At 45.2% G+C, this 18,662-nt stretch overlaps 1 protein-coding gene across 2 annotated transcripts in view; it reads right to left on the reverse strand.

The window, feature by feature from the left end:
- Positions 1–2,254: 2,254 nt before the first annotated feature.
- Positions 2,255–18,662, reverse strand: part of lef1 (lymphoid enhancer-binding factor 1) — a gene marked incomplete at both ends in the record, with an annotated part of 43,753 nt that continues 27,345 nt past the window's right edge. The window contains 6 exons of one of the 2 annotated variants that reach the window (XM_083990909.1): positions 2,255–2,334; positions 11,268–11,316; positions 13,170–13,277; positions 14,105–14,267; positions 15,147–15,266; positions 17,227–17,317. In XM_083990909.1, coding sequence (XP_083847035.1) covers positions 2,255–2,334; positions 11,268–11,316; positions 13,170–13,277; positions 14,105–14,267; positions 15,147–15,266; positions 17,227–17,317 — 611 coding nt within the window. Of the gene's footprint in view, positions 2,335–10,589; positions 10,625–11,267; positions 11,317–13,169; positions 13,278–14,104; positions 14,268–15,146; positions 15,267–17,226; positions 17,318–18,662 lie in introns of those variants that run through there. The other variant, XM_083990910.1, reaches the window with a different exon arrangement.

Below are 18,662 nucleotides of genomic sequence, written 5' to 3' on the forward strand. Positions count from 1 at the left end.
TTCTACTGTGGCACACTCGATTTTAAACTGAGATTTAGGTGAGCGCAGAGAAACTTTCCCACCTCAGCAGATGAATGTGAAAACAGCTTGTGCAGAGTCGAGTCAAACTCTGCACAGTAAAACATCCAAATGAAGCAACAATACCACACACACAATATTATCATGTGCAGTACATACTACTATATATTAGGCCTTTATATCTTTTGTAAGCATAAAATTGACCTTGATGCACAGATTGTGTCCTTTTTTTAGTATTTCAAAATGTAGGAGAATTTGTTTTGATCCTCTTAGTTTCTTCAAAATGTCCCATTACCCCAGCAGGGACACAAGGTGGCGCTGTTTTACTTGATATGGCCACATTCAAGAGGCACAAATCAGATTTGTGTATAAATGAGATGTTCCTTTGATCTTGGCTCTCTCACAAAAAATGTTGTTGACTTTTTGGACTAAAATTTAATTGTTACCTTTAGACATTTTGAGTTTTTCCAGAATTTTTCTTTTTTTTTTTGAACACTGAAATCATCTCAGTTGAACAGTTTAAATCATTATCATTGCAATACTGTACAGATGCAGCCCTGAGCATTGTGTGTTTTTGGATTTAAATTATTGTTGAAAGTTGTTGTATTGAATGCATTTTACCTGCTTCATCTCACCAATAGGTGACACCACTGTCTGTTTTAATCTCCAAGGATGACACACGCAGGCTGTTACATCTGGCACTTATAGCTCTGGTCTTTCCACCACACAAGTGATCACATGAGCCAATGGTGCCTTTTTATTTTTCCTTAAAAAAATCAAAACAAAAACAAAAAAACAAAAAACATGTTGAAACAGTTCAAATATGACCACTTGGGAAGCAAAATGCTCTACCAAGATGACAGTGACCCAAAATATGATAATAAAAAAAAAAAGGAATTCATCAAGTAATACTAAAATAGAGCATTAAAATCAAAATGTTACAGAGATGCTTGCATGGAATAAACAACATGGCTAAAGACCACACTATTAGCTACCAGAGAGAAAAGACAAAGGTCCATTGCAATAAAAGAAAGACTGCCAAGTGCTGGGGTAAATATATATATCTGCTTCATTTGTCATGTTTTAGAACAATAAAATATAGGCCTCTGAGCTATCACTCTCGCCTTTGTCCTAATGTTGCCTGCAAAAATACCAAGAAAATTGACATATCCTGACAGTTTTAAAAAGTACACATACTGAGCATTATTTTACATCTGAGCAAGACTCGAGGTCACTATTTGTTACAAATAGTTATCAAAAGAAGCCTTAAGTTTTAATTTTCTGCAAGACGCTTCAACAAGAAAAATGGCTTTCCTGTGTCCAAAGCTTATTTTCATATAGACCACTATATAAAAAAAAAAAACAATATTAAAAAAAAAAATCACTAAAATATACACCGAGAAATTGAAACAAGGGTTCAAGATACAAAAAAAAAGCATTCAAAATAAAATTCAGTCTAAAATGAAAAGCAAATCAAAATTGTTGATCCTTTTTTGCACCAACTGGTCAGCGACGAACTAAAATGGCGTCTTGAGGACGTTTCTTTAGACAAGATGAGATCCCTCCATCTTCCTTAGTGCAGTCTAAAAAGAGGTGTTTGGTCAGTCGGGCGAAACCCCAAATGGTCTCAAAAATCCAGTGAGAGAGCGAGAGAGAGAGAGAGAGAGAGAGAGAAAGGGTAGGGGGATATTCAGGGGGAAGTGAATGTCGGCCTAATAAACTATACAAAGGAACAGAGGTGACAAATAACTTACAATAACTTAGAAACAGGTGTTAGGGGGAGTTTGGGGCGGTGCAGGGAGGGGGGGGGGGCAAGAAGTTTGTGCACACATCAAAATTGCTGCTGTTTTTCAGTGCAGTGCCTTGGATTGCAGTAAAGCTGATTCGTAAAGGAAACTGACAAAAAAAACCACAGACGTCAAAATTTGATGCTTTCAGGGGTTTTTCCGTGAGAGGAAGTGTTTTTTTCGTGAGGGTGCTCCTACTTAATCATGATTGTCTTGGTTCAGTTCAGTGTCTCTACAGCAGGCGCCTTCAGGAAGGGAGTAGAGTCAAACAGTGAAGTGTTTTTTGGTGGTGGTGATGGTGGTGGTGGTGGTGGCATGTGACTGTGTTGGAGGAAAAGGCAGTAGGGGTTAGGTAGGGGAGGGAAGGGAGGAGAGGAGAGGAAGGTGGGGTGGGGGGTCCTCTGAGAACTGGAGGCTTCAGTTTGGAGATTTAAGGGTCTTCATGGAATCTAACAGGCCTCCATCTCTAGCAGAGGGCCCGTAGCTGCTGCCTTCGCTTTGCATGTGGAGAAATTGTTCCGTTTTCCTCCTGGAGACGAAGAAAAAGAGAAAAAGAAAAGAAAACAAAAAGGAGGGGGAAAAAAAACAAAAACAACACAGATGAGAACAAAAGACAAGACGATCAATCAACTGCACAAACTATGAAGTAACTGCATCTGTACACAAAAAAGGGAAAATCAGACAAGTTTTTCCATGGGAAACACATCAGCAGTCCTTACACTGAAAACACGGGGTCACATTCACGTCACATTAACCAAAACCAGACATATCAAGATGAATCAGAATGAGTCAAAAGTGTCTCAGCGTGCAAGCATGCCTCCCCACATCAGCAAGGGACAAATTACAAGCATTACCGTCTACATAATCAATCATTACTTTTTTTTTCTTTCTTTCTTTCTTTTTTTTTTTGTTTGTTCTTAATGTTACAGCTGATTGAATGAAAGCCGCAGTGTCGAGCCAAGCGCTGAACTACAGAGGGGTTATAGGTCAGTGACAGGATGTGGGCTGGTCTGGCTTTGATCTAGTCCAACATGGGGGTTGCCGTGACCCAGCTGGCAATGCTACGCACTTGTGTGCCCTCCCCTGACTTGACTCATTCCTCCTCTCCCTCTCTGAAGGCGAGCACGCCTCGATTGTGTATAGCTTCTGGTTGACATTTAAAGGCTGCCGCTGCAGGTGGGCGATGGGAAAACAAGATGAGGAAATACTCTCGGCGCTGGAGGATCACCACGTTGACCCAGCACGGTTAAAACAAGCGTAGACGTCGTGGAGCAACCGTTGATAATTACACAAACCAAACTGCGAGTCCAGGTGCAGTGCAGGCGGATGCTGCAGCAGCGTACCTTACTGCTCAATCCCACTTCACAAGGACTCTCTCCCTAAAATTGGCCCCTGTTCCCGCCTGACAGGGAAATTGTTTGTCAAAGCTGCAAAAAGTGTTCTTTTCCCTCTCGTGATCCAGGATTGAGCTAACATAACAGAGTTAGCTTCAGTTATTGACAAGCCAAGGAGAGTTATTTTAGACCAGAGCGGCATCAAATAGAATCTGTGATCAAAGTGGGAGAGGCAGAGACAGAGGTGGATGGATGCCTCCTGCGACTAAAAAGATGGATGTTTTGTGAAGGCGAAAAAAGGAAAAGAAACGGTATTAGTTTGCCTCTCCCTTGTGGCAAAGCCAAGAGTGTGTTTTTGTAGGAGAGAAGTCAGCTGAGCCCTGCTGCTCGCTGCATCTTAACACTCCAAAGTCTTAGCGCACGCACACAAACACACACACACACACACACACCATCCTGCAGACTGCTTTACCACATGTGGATAAAAGGGAACAGGACAGAGGCCACCTTTCCCGAGGAGAGCTGACCCTGAGCTGCACGGAGCAGAAACTGAAAGGAACACAGCGCTCGGAGAGAGAGAGAGAGAGAGAGAGAGAGAGAGAGAGAGAGAGCCCCTGTCGCTTTTATTTACCTCCGCCGCCCTCCCTCTTTTCATCCCAGGATCTCAAAGCTGGGCCCGCACGCCCGGTACTGCACCCTGTTTCCTGGGGAGCATTTTTCCTTCCCCCACCACAGACATGAAAAGCGCTGGCCCTTCCTGCCTGGGGAAGAGGCCTGAGGGGCTGCGGGCGAGAAGCGTGCGTGCGTGTGTGTGTGTGTGTGTGTGTGTGTGTGTGTGTGTGTGTGTGTGTGTGTGTGTGTGTGTGTGTGTGTGTGTGTTTCAAAAAGAAGGGTTGGTGGTAACAGCAGGGATGTGTGCCTGCGTGGTGGTTGGTTGTAGGGGGCAGCAGGCCAGCGCTTCACAAGGTCCAGCCGACACAAACACTGGGATTCAGGAGCAACTTGACCCCTCCTCTCCTCTCCTCTCCTCTCCTCTCCTCTCCTCTCCTCTCCTCTCCTCTCCTCTCCCCTCACCACCCTCCCTCCCTCCCTCCTTCCTCCCTCCTCCTCCTCCTCCTCCCTCTACATTAGTGCTCAGGAATGCCGGCTGGAGTTTTTTTCTTTTTTTGCAGGAAATGAAACGCTCCTCTGTTCAGACGGCTAGCGAAGGTTTAGTCTTCCCCCTTCTCTCTCCCCCAATTCCTTTCCCTCTACGGGACGGAGGGAAGGAGGGAGGGAGAGAGAGAGAGGGAGGGAGAGTGAGGGAGAGGGGCGGGGTGGGGGGGAAGGAGTCGGACAAGCTCTCGCCCAGCTTTTGAAGTGTGGGAGGTTAAGATAACTGGCACAGCCTCGCGTCTCAATCGCCGCTTTCACCTCCCAGGCCAAATCAAAGCGCCCGCAGCTGGGGCCCACCCGCCTTATAGCCCCTTAACCTCCAAACCCACGACCCACCCACCTCAACTCCCTCCCTCCCTCCCTCCCCTCCACCCTTACACGGAGAGCTCTGGGATTCTTTTGGTGCCATTAAAAAAGGAAAACACCGCCGACAAATTACTCTAAAAATAAGCCAAGTGGAGAGAGGTGTCTCCAGCTCAGGCTGAGGTGCAGACTTTACCATGGCAGAGAGAGGACGGGAGATTTGGAGGAGAGAAAGAGGGAGGGAAAGACTGGTGGGAGAGGGAGAGCAACGCAAGTCTATAGATCCGTCTTGAAGGATGACTCCTGTTTATTACAACTCGGGTCTTATTTTCATTGGTTCAGTCTTTATTCAGAAGTGGGAACAAGGTCGTTTCAGGGTTTGTAAACAACCTGTCTGATTATCACACTGCACATATTTCTTGCCTCACTGGACTTCCTATGAGCAATCCCCGACCGTTATCAGATCGCAGCAAGTAAATTAAAACATCTAGTTACCTCTCCAGTTGAAATCAACTGGAAAGAGTCTCAAAAGTCTCACAAATAATCGAAGTTCCATTAACTGTTTATGTGCTGTTGTTTTTTTTTTGGAAAACGTTATTAAAATGTATATCACAAGTTCTCAAAGTCCAAAACAAGAAATGCTTTCCTTTTGTAAACAGTAGGAACTCCTCCACCCCTCCCAAAAAAAAGAGATATTCAGAAACAGAATCGCAGCAGAAACCAGTGGATGCTTAACAGTTTGCAACGCACCGACTTGTAATTCATTTTCTCTAGTACAATCGGCACCGAGTAACAAGAACCATGGTTGGGTTAATGTAACACTAAAGTGAAATACAAAGGGGCCGCGGGTTGAAGCTTTCAGTCAACCTGAGATGAAAGACGGTGCCAACCCTTTGTTACGTCAGGCTCTGAGGTCAGCGAACGCACCACGAGCTCTGGTGAGGGAAGTGTCCACACATTTAGATTAGAGTCTGCTGTGGTGACAAGTGTTGGCAGTGACCTTGGCCTGTGTCACACAGCTGGCTACGGTGACACCTTTTCAAAGCCCCCCCCCCCCCCCCCCCCCCCCCAATAAAACTGTGGCAGTGCTGCTCTTTAAGACAAGAGGAAAATAAAACAGGCAAGGCAATAAAAAAAAAAGAAAAGAAAAACACCTGGAAGGCGAAGAAGGCAATGTCTTTTAAATGAAATGCTCTGCACTGTCAGCACTTCCTTCACCTCTGAGACATTCAACATAAAAGAAATCGCCACTTGGAAATGCTTTGAAATTTTTAACATCCAATCAAAAGTGGGGCTCAGGGGGGCTCGAATCTTTACCACAGGGGCCATCAGCAACTAACAAGTCGGCCAGTAGGGGCTGAAACTAGAAAGGGTGAAGAGAGAGAGAGCAAGAGCAAGAGCAAGGAAAGACTGTTAAATGTTGGAGAGTAAAGGAAGGGTGGAGACTGGTTGTGGTCAAAAAGGGGGAAAGGGGAGGAGAGGGGAGGAGAAGGGAGGATGGGGGGGGGGGGGGGCACCAAAAACCCCAAACCTCAGGCATGTGTGGGTGAGACTAGGGGAGCACAGGAGGGTGTGGGTAGGGGTGGGGGTGGGGGTTTGCCCACATCTGAGGCGGCATCGCTGGGGGCCCGGGCAGCTGAAGTCTGGCCGTGTGCCCCCGCACAGCTCAGTCTGAGCCGCTGCAGGCTGGGGGGGGGCGTGGGGGGGTGTCAGGAGGTGGGGGGGTGGAGTGTGGTAGTGGTGGTGGTGGTTGCAGCACATTCAAAGAGCCTACACAATGACTGCTCCCTCTGCTGTGGTCTCACTTCAAAGGCTCCTCCGCCGCCACTCACATTCACCGTCAAGACGGAGGAGAAGGAGCAGGAAAAGGAGGAGCGAGGGAAAAGAGGCAGAAAATGATGAGTGAAAGATTGAAAAAAAAAAGAGAGAGAGAGAGAGAGAGAGAGAGAGCTGGGGATGAGGTTCTGCCTGCTTCAACAATGGCCAGACTGACTAGAGTAAAAATACAAATAAACACAGCTTCCTCCCTTCAAGCCCCACTGTTCTCTTCCTGTCTGTGCCCCCATGTTACCTGGAGGCCTTTCATTCAGAGATAGGCATCTCACGAGGGGGGGGGGGGATTGTGTAAGGCCGTATATCTCCGCCTCTCCCAAAAAAAGAAAGAAAAAAAAAAAACAGAAAAGGGGGGGATGCAATGCCTAAAGGAGCCACAGGGGTGAGGTGGAGGTGGAGTGGGACAGACGGGGAGAGAAAGGGAGGAAGTGAAGAAGACATGACAAAAAAAAAAAAAAACTAAGGCACTGGACCCTCATACTGTTACTGCAGCTGGCCAAACCACAACAAAACAGGCAAGTGACTCAATCAAAACAAATTTCAATCTCCAGTCTAAACAATGGGAGCACTATGGCTGCATTTTCTCCCATGTAAACACAGACACTTAAGAGGGTTTTACCTTGGTATGAATGTTTTGGGTTTTTTTCTCAGGAGTGTGAAATAAGGTTGCCAGACCAGGGTGAGACAACCTTGTCAGGGTAAAAGATTTGTACTTCTGAGCTCAAACCGCAAATGTGCGCTTAAATTACATGGAGTTTGACATACTGCCACCCTCTGGAAGCCCGTATGCTAAGTGCTGAGAGGGTTATTTCTCCCTCACAGAGTGGGCTTTGTGGAGGTCAGGGCAGTGGGAGAACGGGAGGACTGTTGGGGTGAACGTTTCCGATTTTATATCCTCCCCACAGAAACATTAGCCGGGGCGTCGCTCTGATTTTAGCCCAAATTTCTTTCCTCCATGTTCCCACCAATAACTTTTAAAACAAGTACAGTTTTAAAAACATCCTCTCATCTCCTGTTCACTGCTCAGAGCGAGACCCAGAGTCAGTTTTTGCGCGATCCGGATTCCTTCCCCAATTATCCCAGGTCACTAATAAGGCGGGGTGTGGAGGCACTGGGCTGTGCCACAAGTGGCCTGGAGGCTCGGTGCCAAATTGAAACGACTCGGGAAATAGAGGCAGGCGCTGAATCTTGCCTAATTGCAGCTGGGGTTCGTGTGTGTGTGTGTGTGTGTGTGTGTGTGTGGCTGGCTGCTCACGTGTGTGAAATGCGCAGAGAGTGATGAGGGTCTGAGAGAGAGCGAGACGATGAGAGGCATCAAATAAAGAGAGAGAAGAGGGGAAAGAAATGAGGGATGGAGACTGAAGGATGAGTGGCAGTCGAGTGAGATCGGGTAAACTCAGAACCTCCCGAGAATGAGGGATTTTCTTCTGGCCCTTTTCTTGCTCTCCCTTTTCCCCCTCCTCCCTCTCTCTCTCTCTCTCTCTCTCTCTTTCCCTAACATACTCGCTCCCCTCCTCGCTCATCAAAGTCTTTTGACAGCTGACTTCTGGCTGCACACATCAGAGGGAGCAGAGCCGGGGCAAGGCTGAGACAGAGAGAGGAGAGGAGAGAGAGTAGCCACCACCACCAAAGCTCCTGCTTCAACAACACTTTCTTTCATGTTTCTGCATCAGGACATGTGGTTAGAAAATGACCCCCGATGCACCCACCAAGTATCCAGTTTTGTTTTGTTTTTAAATTAAGCCAAGATATTCTAGATCATGTGATAAAAAACAAATAAAAAATGCAACCCCTGGTACAAGCATATGGGCAAACTGACTCGTAAAGACGTCCGTGTTGCATGTCGACAAAAGAGCACCTTCATAAAAAGTCTGGGCAGAGATGACTCACGTGCAGTTTTATGGTAGTTTGCCGTTGTTTGCAACTCCGCCAGCAAAAAAAAAAATTAAAAAGCCACCTTTGTTTAGGAGTGTCTCCCCCCTGTGAAAAAAATGCGCAGTGGCTGGAACGGAAGAAAGCCTCGAGGGCATGTATGTGTCTCGGCCAGATAACTATCTCAAAGGCTGTGAATCAGTGGGCTTAGTCAGACAAAAGGCTAACAGTGCAAGAAGAAGCAAGAGAGGGAGAAGCCAAAAAAGAACGAGTGAGGAGAGGAGGAGCAGGAGTGCACATTTCAAGTCAGAGTGAGGAGAGGGAAAGGGGGTGAGGACGGTGTGATGAAGGGGAGAGAGAGAAGGAAACCCTAATTTTACAATGTCAGAGTAATGACTTCTCAGAGTGCTGTTCCACTGTGGTGAGAGCCAGCTGTGTGGCGGGCCCAGTGTTTGACATGCTAAAGATAACAAAAGGGAACCAACGTCAAGCCATAAAAAACACTGCTCCACCACTCAACTCCTGGTTTGCCTCACAGGCAGAAAAAACTAAGCAGCAGCCATAAAATATGTTAATATGAAAATGTATTAAGTCAATTTTCCCCTCCATAAAAACCTACCTAGACTGAAGCATTTCATTTTGTTATGCTGAATATTCTTCATTATGACTGTGCAAGAGCTAAAAATAAAAATCTAATGTTCACTGTATGTTTGAACTGCTCGCTCTAAAAAGAAAAGGTGTTCACATTTGTGTCTCCAGAATTAACTCATTAACAGATTTTCCTTCCAGATTTTTTTTTTCTCCATACGGGGGTTAGAAACAGATGGGGTAGAGGCTGGGGCAGATGAAAAGAAACAGACAAACGAGTTCATTTAAAAGATGTTTTTTGGCGAATACACCAAGCTAACCTCAATCCAGCTCTTTGGGATCTGCATAAATTGAGGGCTTGGGGAGTTGTGGCAGTATCCTTGGTATTATGCATATTAGTTTAAGGCTGTCACTGAGAATCAGCAAGGGTGTCCATCCCACTGCGGCTAGGCGCTGCTAATTATTGGATCAGAGATAAAGTGCTTTTTAGCGCTCGCTCTCTGCGCGCTTTGAAAAACTGGCTGTGGTGAAAAGAAAGAAAAAAAAAACGAGAAAAGAAAAGCTGCCCAATTTTGAGTTCAGGGAGAGCCACTGGGTCAGGAATCGATCAAGTGAAAACCTTTGTCTGGTTGGGGCGATTTTGACGTAAGACCAGATTTGTCACATCTGCCGGGCTTTTTTCTGCTGCCGAAAGGGAGCGGAATAACAGGATGCTACCAGACTCACTGGGAGGGAGAGGCAGAGAGAGAGAGAGAGAGAGAGAGAGAGAGGGAGAGAGAAAGATCCAGAGAGAGTAAAGAAGATTGAAAGAGGGGGGAAAATAGACTTGCCTTCGCCACACATTGGGGAAAGTTAATCCTTTCAACAGAAATAAATAAATAAATAAAAAAAGGGGGACAGGTGACACTTCGGAGAGGGTTTGACAGGTCACATGAATCAATATGTCTCTACATATCTTTCACATGTTAAGAGAAAAAAAGACGACCACAGGAGTTCCTTTGTTATGAAAGCATTATAGACACCCTGAAACCCCAGATACCATGAAATCGTATTAAGGTATAGCATCTCATTAAGTTCCTGCCAAACAAGCTGCCGCGTCCCGTTCTGCTGCTCAGAGATGCAGAGGGAGACAACACATGTAGTCCATATGGAGCTGAGCTGGGCTGACATCCTAGCCTCCACCAGCAGTAAAAAAAAAAAAAATGTTGTGGGCTTGCTTAACTGCTTTCAGATGTATTATTTAGTAAACACTGAGTGGATGAGCTGTCTGATTTATTAAGCAATGTTTTTCAAAACCACTTTTTTTTGGACATTTTTTAATGCATGATGGAATAAAAAAAATTAAAATAAAATTTAAAAAAGCCAGCAAAACTGCTGACACAACATCTGACCATTCATCCAAGCACAAAACATTGAATTGACCAGTTCAGCACACACACACAAATACACACACGAACATGCAGAGAATCCAATGCCTATTGTGCTGAGGCCATTGAGCAAACTCCACACACAAAGCACAATCCCTCTTCAAGCCTCAACACCGCTGACACAATGACTGTGGCGAGGTTAGGGTGGACCTTTTTAGGATTAGTCTGTGAGTACATACTCTCAAATCAGTGTTTAGCAGTTTTAAAAAGACTTGACATATACTGAACTGGACCAGACAGGAAGCGGATAGAGGGGTTGTCTTACCATTTTCTCAGATGTACGCCGTTTTCATTCTCTGGCCTGTACCTGCAGAAAATTGCATCTTTTTTTAAAAATAGTTTGTTTTTGTTTTTTTGAGGTACAGTATCTGGACGACACAGATGTCTACCGTCCATTTGGCCTGCACAGTGTACAGACCCAGAAAAAAAAGGAGGAAGAAAAGCTTGACATTTTTACTTAAGGTGTAACTCTCAATGGATTATACTTCCAGTGCTAAGAGGAAGCTCAAAACCGCAGCTAAACAAGGTCAGCAGAAAGACATACTGAAGTGCAGCAAGCAAACAAATAGTGCAAAAAGCCCAGAACCGGTAAGTAGTCGTATAGAATGGACAGACTAATCCCAAAGTAGGTGTAATATATGAGGACAGGGATGAGAGAGAGGCCAGGGACAGATGAATGAAGGGATGTATATGAAGAAAGTCTTTGAGGAAAAAGTGTGCTGAAGCCAGAGTGAGGATAGAAGGTGACATAAGTCTGACATCAGTGTATACCTCGATGTGCCAATGTCTACTGGGAGATTAGTGCTTTTATACAGTGTGTGCATTAGTAAGAAAGATGACGTGTACTCTAGGGGGAAGATGGTGTAAGTCACAACCTCAAGATGCAACAGACAAGAAGAAGGAGAAGAAAAAAAGAAGAGCGAGTAGAAACTGCAGTGGCTGTTTCTTACCTGTGGCCGTTTCCTGCATCTTCTCCCTCTTCCGCTTCTTCTTCTTTCCCTAAAAAATATACAGAGGAACACATAAAGTGTGGCTCCAGCACTCACGCTCACTAGACCACTCTGATATCCTGCTGCTGACTGCCATGTTCACTCATCCCCTGCTGGGCATCTGACCAGCATCCCTCGGACTCCGGACTCGCACCGCAAACTGCCACGCTGAGAGGGACGGATCAACCAGAGAGTTCGGTTTGATAGGAGTCTTAAGTGCTCTACCTGCTCTCGACTGGTTTTAAATGGTTTACTTTATGTCATTTTTAGGCCCTTTTTTGTGTGTGTGTGTGTGTGTGACCATCCCTGCGGTAGTTTATTCCACCGTTGTGACCAGCCTGTGTCAGATTTCCACTACCTTTGAAGTCCCTCTAATGACAAACATTAACATGAAGTGCAATTAAAAATGCTCAGTGTAATTAGGCTAGTCTAACTCAATGGCTGTGAAGAGCACCACTCGTTTTCCAGCGAGGTGGTGGGAGTTTGTAAGGATTTATAGCTTATGCTAAATCCCCAGGGGGGAGACTATAGGTATAGATAGCAGCGTCGAGTCGTTCCTAGTCAAATATGAGCAGCACTTTGGTTTCCTGCTGCAAAGTCTGCTAATCCACTTATTCATGAGCTAATCTGCCTTCTACTGCTGCGGCAGACAGGGGAGAAGAGAGACTAAGTGAGAGTGGGTGAGAGAAAGGATGAGAGAGGGGGTACACAGCAAAACTGTGAATGCTACACGCTCTCAATGCCAGTGCGTTACCTATTTCGGGTGTCTCCAGGCATGATATGCAGCCTGTATACAGCTGAGGGAGGGGTCACAGAGCGGTGCTCGCAGGGAGACAAAATTCATTTGTGAGAAATGTTTTTGCATTAAACATATAATTTCCCTTTATCTTTCCAGCATGCCAAGTAGAAAAGCAATTCCTCTACTCTTTTTCTCCCCCCCTCTCTTACCCGTCAAATGTGTTTGTACTAACAAAGCTGGGAATGAAACGGGAACTGGGCTAAGTGTCACTGGCTGATGTAGTGTATCTTTAACTGCGCTGTGCTGCACTGGGAGCAGAGCTGCGAAACTGTCTCTCTCTCTCTCTCTCCACTCAGCGAGGCATTTTGGCAGTGGAGGCAGTGGAGGCAGAAAGGGGGAGGGATGCTGCCGGTGTCCGAGGGGAGGCAGATAAACACCACAAAGCACTTTGGTGGTGGAGTGAATGTGAGTGCCGGAGCCACACTTTTTAAATAAAGGCTGGTGCTCTCTCTCTCTCACAAATTCATACACACCACATACTCAAAAGACTGATTTTGACAACTTCCAGCCACACGCACAGACAGACACACATACACATACACATACACACACATATACACAGCGATAGACACCACAAGAAACAAACTGCATCTTAAATCCAGATGAACCTCCCACATTCACAAACAAAAATGGGCAGCTGGAGGAGCAAAGGTTGCTGCTGCTGAACGCTGTATGTGCGATCCAGCCTACACAACTCAGTCTAACTGTTGCTTTCTACATCCAAAGCTCCACGCCCGATATGGAACATCAAAGACTAGCATAACCATTACCAGGCAATTTTCACTCACTGTGGCAATAATAATGTCCATGATACTACAATCCATTTTAGTGTGGATGGTAATATAGCAGTGAATCACAGTGTTATGAATTACACATTAGGCTGAAACAAAGGGGTCTACAAATGGACCCTATTAGCATGGAGCGTACTAGTGTGAATTAGCGTGTGTGTGTGATTACTGTGTGCCATTTAAAGGACATGTCATGCACCACCGACATAAACAAACAACAGGAACCAACAAACACACGCAGGCGCACCTCTGCCAATCTGTTCTGTTGATACTTACATAATTGTCTCGAGCGGACCAGCCTGGGTAGAGCTGCATGTGGAGCTGCCGTTCCTTGCGGGCTAACTCATAATACTTAGCTTGCTCTTCCCGAGATAAAGCATGCCACTGTTTCAGTACAAAGGAGATTAAGGGGGAAAAAAATAGCATACAGTCAATTACTGGCATGCACTTGCATGTTCCCTGCATAGAGATGTGTGCTGGTGTTTTGGTAAAGGCAAAAAAAAAAAAAATCCTTTTTAACTTCCAAAGGTTTGGTTGAAAAAAGAAAAGAAAAAGGAACAGGGGAGGGGGGGATAAAAGAGAGACAAAGAAGAGAGGGAAACATGATGAAGAGATTAACATGCGCAAGAGTCAGAGAGGGAGAGAAGAGAAGGGGAAAAACTTTGATTTCATATCAAAACACTGGTTCCAATTTAGCAGCGCTTTTTATTCAAACTATGTCAGCGAGCAATTACCCTATGCAGGCCACAAACTAGGCTTTGCTGTGGCTGGCTGCCTCAACCACTAGGCCTATTCGTTAAGGCTTTTAACATGGCTCTGTGGTTCCTCTCTTTTCCCAATCCTCAAAAGGAACAAATTTTGTCATTTACAACCGTGCCATTATCCCGGCATATTTTATTAAAGCCAATTTGATTAAATGTCACTTAGATAAGCAAGAGTTGTATCTGTGTCGCTGAGAGGGAAGTAATTGGCTGGGGCAATCATTACGACAATAATCACAACTAGTTCATAAAACGGCTGTATGTTAATAGTGAGGAATCTTTGTCCTTTTTTTTTTTTAAACTAATTGGGGTTTGGAAAGTCCGTCCATGCAGCCTCACGGCTTGAACTGTGATCTCTTGGTGATTTAAGCCAATCCGCAAAAGATAAATCAGAGCAAAAAGGGGGAGAAGGGGACCGTTGTGTCAGAGCGCGCTGCCTATGTGACCTACCCTTCGTCCCAGGATCTGATTGATGGCAGCGCTCTCCTTCAGCGTGCACTCGGCGACCACATTCGCACGCATCTCTTTCATGTAGAGCATGAAGGCGTTTAGCGGCTTCTTGATGTGCGGTCTTTTGGGCTCCTGCTCCTTTCTCTGTTCGTGTTGGGGTTTCCTGTGACCAAAAAGAAACAAAAAGAGGGGAAGAAAATGACATGGGTGGGTGGGTGAGTGGGGGGAATATAAGGAAGAAACAAAATAGTTTGAAAATGAGAAAAATGAAAAAAAAAAGAGAAAAGCTACAGAAGAGGGAAATTGCGGTGCCGCAGTGGCGACAAAAGCAGCGAGGGTCTGGTTGCTCTTAGCCAATGGTGAGGCAGCGTGAGAGGGGTTGCCACGCCATGGGCCCCTTCCCTCTTTAATCATGTGCAGTTGTACAGTTGCAGCCCTTCATGCGGAGAGATTACTTCACCAGTAATGGCAACCAAACCTCTTCTTGTCCACAGCACATTGCCAATCGCTTAAAACCAAATGCTCAAACTCACACACTCAAAAAAAAAAAAAAAAAGACTTGACTCCTCCGCTCCTGACTTACTTTCTAACAATCTTTTTGATTCCAACACAGACTTGGTGCGATGGAGGATGGCCATGAATAATGGAAATATCAGTGATAACCACTTCAGGGCGCTCGCAGCACTTCCCACTGCACACACTGGGGCTGTGAATTCAGTTCATCCGAGCACTAATCTAGGACCTGTATCTGTTGCTGGCTAAGTGTGTTGTGATCCCTGAGGCCAAATGAAGCATAGGCCTGTTATCAGTAGAGCACGGGCCCTCGCTGCCTATCTGCTCACATCAAGGGAAAGAGAACAAGGCTCTGACAGAGGGTTTGTTCAGCTATGGCCTATTGTAGTGGTGGAGTGCACAAATACCTGGAAGTATGTCATCTCAGAAAAAAACTGCTGATAGAGAGGTGAGGGGAGAGTGCTTTAAAAAAAAAAAAAAAAAAGTGTGAGAAGAGAGTGTCTGATGATTTTGTGTTTGCACGACTCACATGTGCATGATGTCTGTTTCATGCGGTGGCTCGTGTTTGACCTGTGGGTTGACGATGGCCGGGTGGGGGATCCCTGTGGCGTGGGGACCTGGGGGGCCTGGCACCATGTGGTGTGAGAACCTGCAAAAACAGCAGACGACATGCACTGTAATTAACCAAGACGGGACAAAGGAAGGTGTAAAGCACGGAGGAGAAGGCTCCGCTAAAGTGTGAAAACAAAGTGACAGCAGCACAACACAAAATCATAATGTTCAATGCTCAATATTTACAAAGACACTTTTTTGGCTGACAGAGAGGCTCATGGGAACAGGGTCACTGACGAGAGCTCTTGTCTGCAGTTCTTCTGGCTCTGGATCTTTTTATAGCAGCGATTTCATCAGCCTCTTCCTTGCAGTATTAAAGCGGGGTAGTGGAGTAAAGCTTTAATGTCCCTCAGGGCCAGTCTGGCTTACAGGCAGCAGTCAATAATAATTATAATAATATTATCCTGGACCAAGTGAAAGTGATCACAAACATCCTACATTCCAGATGTTAAGACAGTCATATCAGCAATTACTTAGTTTAGATACAAAACTAAATTCTTGTTTGTATTTTGGACATTTCTTTAATCATTGCTTCTTTCCTGACTGTAAAGTCATTCAAACCTCTAAAATGTTTCAACTGTTTATGACTTACATGAAATACAGGCTGTGATGAGCTGTCAAGAGCCTCATATATACTGTATATAAAAAAAAAGGTTGGCAAACATCGGTTTATATGATAATATGGGGAATTTCATGAGCGTTGTGCACTCTGCTCTATTGTGAATCTAAAGCTCCAAGGACTGAATACTAACTTAGAAGTCCAGGTACTTCCAAGTTTCCATGAGTTGTGCTCATGTTTGGCCTCTCGCTGCACCTCAAGAACTATGAAGTTCAGGCGAAATAGGTGGAAGTGACAGGGAAACGTACTGTGGTCTTTCTTCCTTTTTTATTAAAATTCGATTTGAAGTCATTCAAGGTTCTTTCAAAACTCCTTTTTAAAAAAAAAAAACATACAGCTCTACAACACATGAGAGAATCTTTGGATGTGCTTTTCAGCCGTTGTCACGTCTTAATCTCATCTTGTCATCAGACCAGAGGGTGCAAGAAGTCAGTATCTCCATTTTCCATTTCGTTCCACTTGTTTCACCACCACTCACTCCATCGCGTTGTGGCCAAGTTTCAATTGCTGGTTGCTGATTTTTTTTTTTGTTTTGTTTTGTTATATAAAGAAAAGATTAGAGTACAAACTATGACCAAGACCCCAAATCAGAAGAGTTCCTCATAAAGAAAAGAAGATAGGAAAGTGGGAAAGTTTAGGATAAGTTCCTAAATCAAAATGGGTTAAACATATTGTAGGTATTCAGCTGAAGAGGAAAGCAGGAGGAGACCGTCTGGGCCTCAACCATTGCCTGATCTTGCACCTTACATCTGGCTTCACTCAGTGTATGCCTGAAAAGCCCTGTCTTTGCAAACATCACACAGAAATAGACAGTGAGGAAGTAGAAGGAAAGAAGGTAAGACATGTTGGGAAAGGAGAGAAAAAAATGGCACAGGAAATGGAAGTGACAAGGATGCAGTCAGAGAAGGCAGAGAGAACACAAGTAAAAAGATCCCTTAAAAAAATACTTTGCAAACATGAAGTGAAGCTCAGACAGAGAGAGAGAGAGAGAGAAGTGCTTCCAGAAAACCTTTGATGGGGTGGGGTGGGGTGGGGGGGTTAAGCAGCCATATGGTTATGCGGGGGCACGTATGCGGTGATGTGTTTGACATGTGCTGGGCACACAAGAGGAGCGGTGTGGCTGAAGCCGCAGCAGCGCAGCAGGAAACAGCCAGCGGCAGACCTCCCTGTGAAGGCTGCTGCTGCTGCTGCTGCTGCTGCTGCTGCTGCTGCTGCTGCTGCTGCTGCTGCTGCAGGCCGGCTTCCCTCCGCTCAGCACACACACTGCTACTACTAGTGTCAGTGTGCATCTGATGTGAAGAGACAGGACGGTAATTGCTCCCTGTTTACACGAATCAACCATGCATGTTTTTGTTTTTACTTGCTGTCTGCGACTCACCATCCCAGCGGTGGCGTGATCTGCCCGACTCCTCCAGGAGATAAGGAGTAGAAGTTGGTCATGTCTGGTCCGGGGTGATGCCTCTGCATTCCTAAGAAAAAAGACACACACACACTGTTAGATACTGCAGGAACAAGTCAAACACAGGGCATGGTAGCATGTTGATACTTTTTCAGCACAAACCAAGACGTGCCCATCATCTTCCTTTCAGAGTTTCCTGGCAAGTTTCAAATGTTGACATCAAACGCTTTATTGGATCATGTTTAATATTCTTTGGTCGGACATGTTCTGATTTAGCTCATAACTTTGTTTTAATTAAATAATGTGGTATTTTATTTCACCCTCATGTGCAGCTGATTGTAATAAGACGATATTTAACATTGCTGCTTTTTTAATGACCAAAAAACTGTTGAGAAAAGTCACGGTCACATTCCTCGGAGCACTGGTACCAGATCTGTGGTCAGTGCTGGTCGACGACGGCCTTTTGTTTCTGCACTGGAATCTCATCAGCGAGAAAAAAAGCTGGACTGTTGCATGTTTTTCACTGATGAATAGTGTCTGAACATTCATTCCTGACCTGGGAAGTTACAGTTTGACAGAAATAAAATAACTCTTAGCTCACGGTTTACTCGTAAGCTTTTTTTCCAAAACTGCTTGGTCCGTGACCTCTAAGCACACAGGCATGTGTGAGCGGTGGTTACAAATCCCCAAAGTGGACCTCAAGCTGAAACTTTTTTTTTTTTTTTAAATCAAACACTTGTTTGAAAAACTCATCATCGCTCATTTCCACCTCCACCTTTTCTCCCCCATCCTGCTCCTGCTCTCCTACAGACACACGTCGGGGCTTGAACATGCGTCTCTTGACCTCATCTTATCAACCGGTAGAGAAAAGGATCATATTTTCTCTGCTTAGCTCGATTCCTTCCAGTGTGTTACAGCGTCTTTAAGCTGGTTAATTGAAGCTTCCTCTTTGTGGCAGAGGCTGCAGCTCTCCCTGTAGACACGGGATTGACTTGGACTAACTGTCGGTGGATCTTCAGGACTAAGCTGCTCCATCTCCAGCTCTCCCCGGCTCCGACTGGGTTTCAAGGTCGAGGGGTCTTCTTTTTTGTAAGGAGACTTAACGAGACTGCAGGATGAAGTGGAAATCTAACTAAAATCTACGTCGGCCCAGGTCTTAATGCGTTACACCTTTTTGTTTTTCATTTTTGTTTAAGTAATAACACGATTTAAAGTCTGCAGATATCAAGAAATATACCGTTCACACACATTCAAGTGGAATGTGCCTACAGTACATGTGTGCTCAAACATACACACACTCGCAAAGAAAAAAAAGAGGGCAAATGCCTCCAGATTAGCACCATCTTCTAATCCCTGCTGGAGCCAGCCTTTTCTCCCTCGCCTCTATCCCTTTTCTCCCTCTTTCTCTCTCCAGG

Source organism: Trachurus trachurus, assembly GCF_905171665.1.
Source record: "Trachurus trachurus genome assembly, chromosome: 1".
NCBI classification, from domain to species: Eukaryota; Metazoa; Chordata; class Actinopteri; order Carangiformes; family Carangidae; genus Trachurus; species Trachurus trachurus.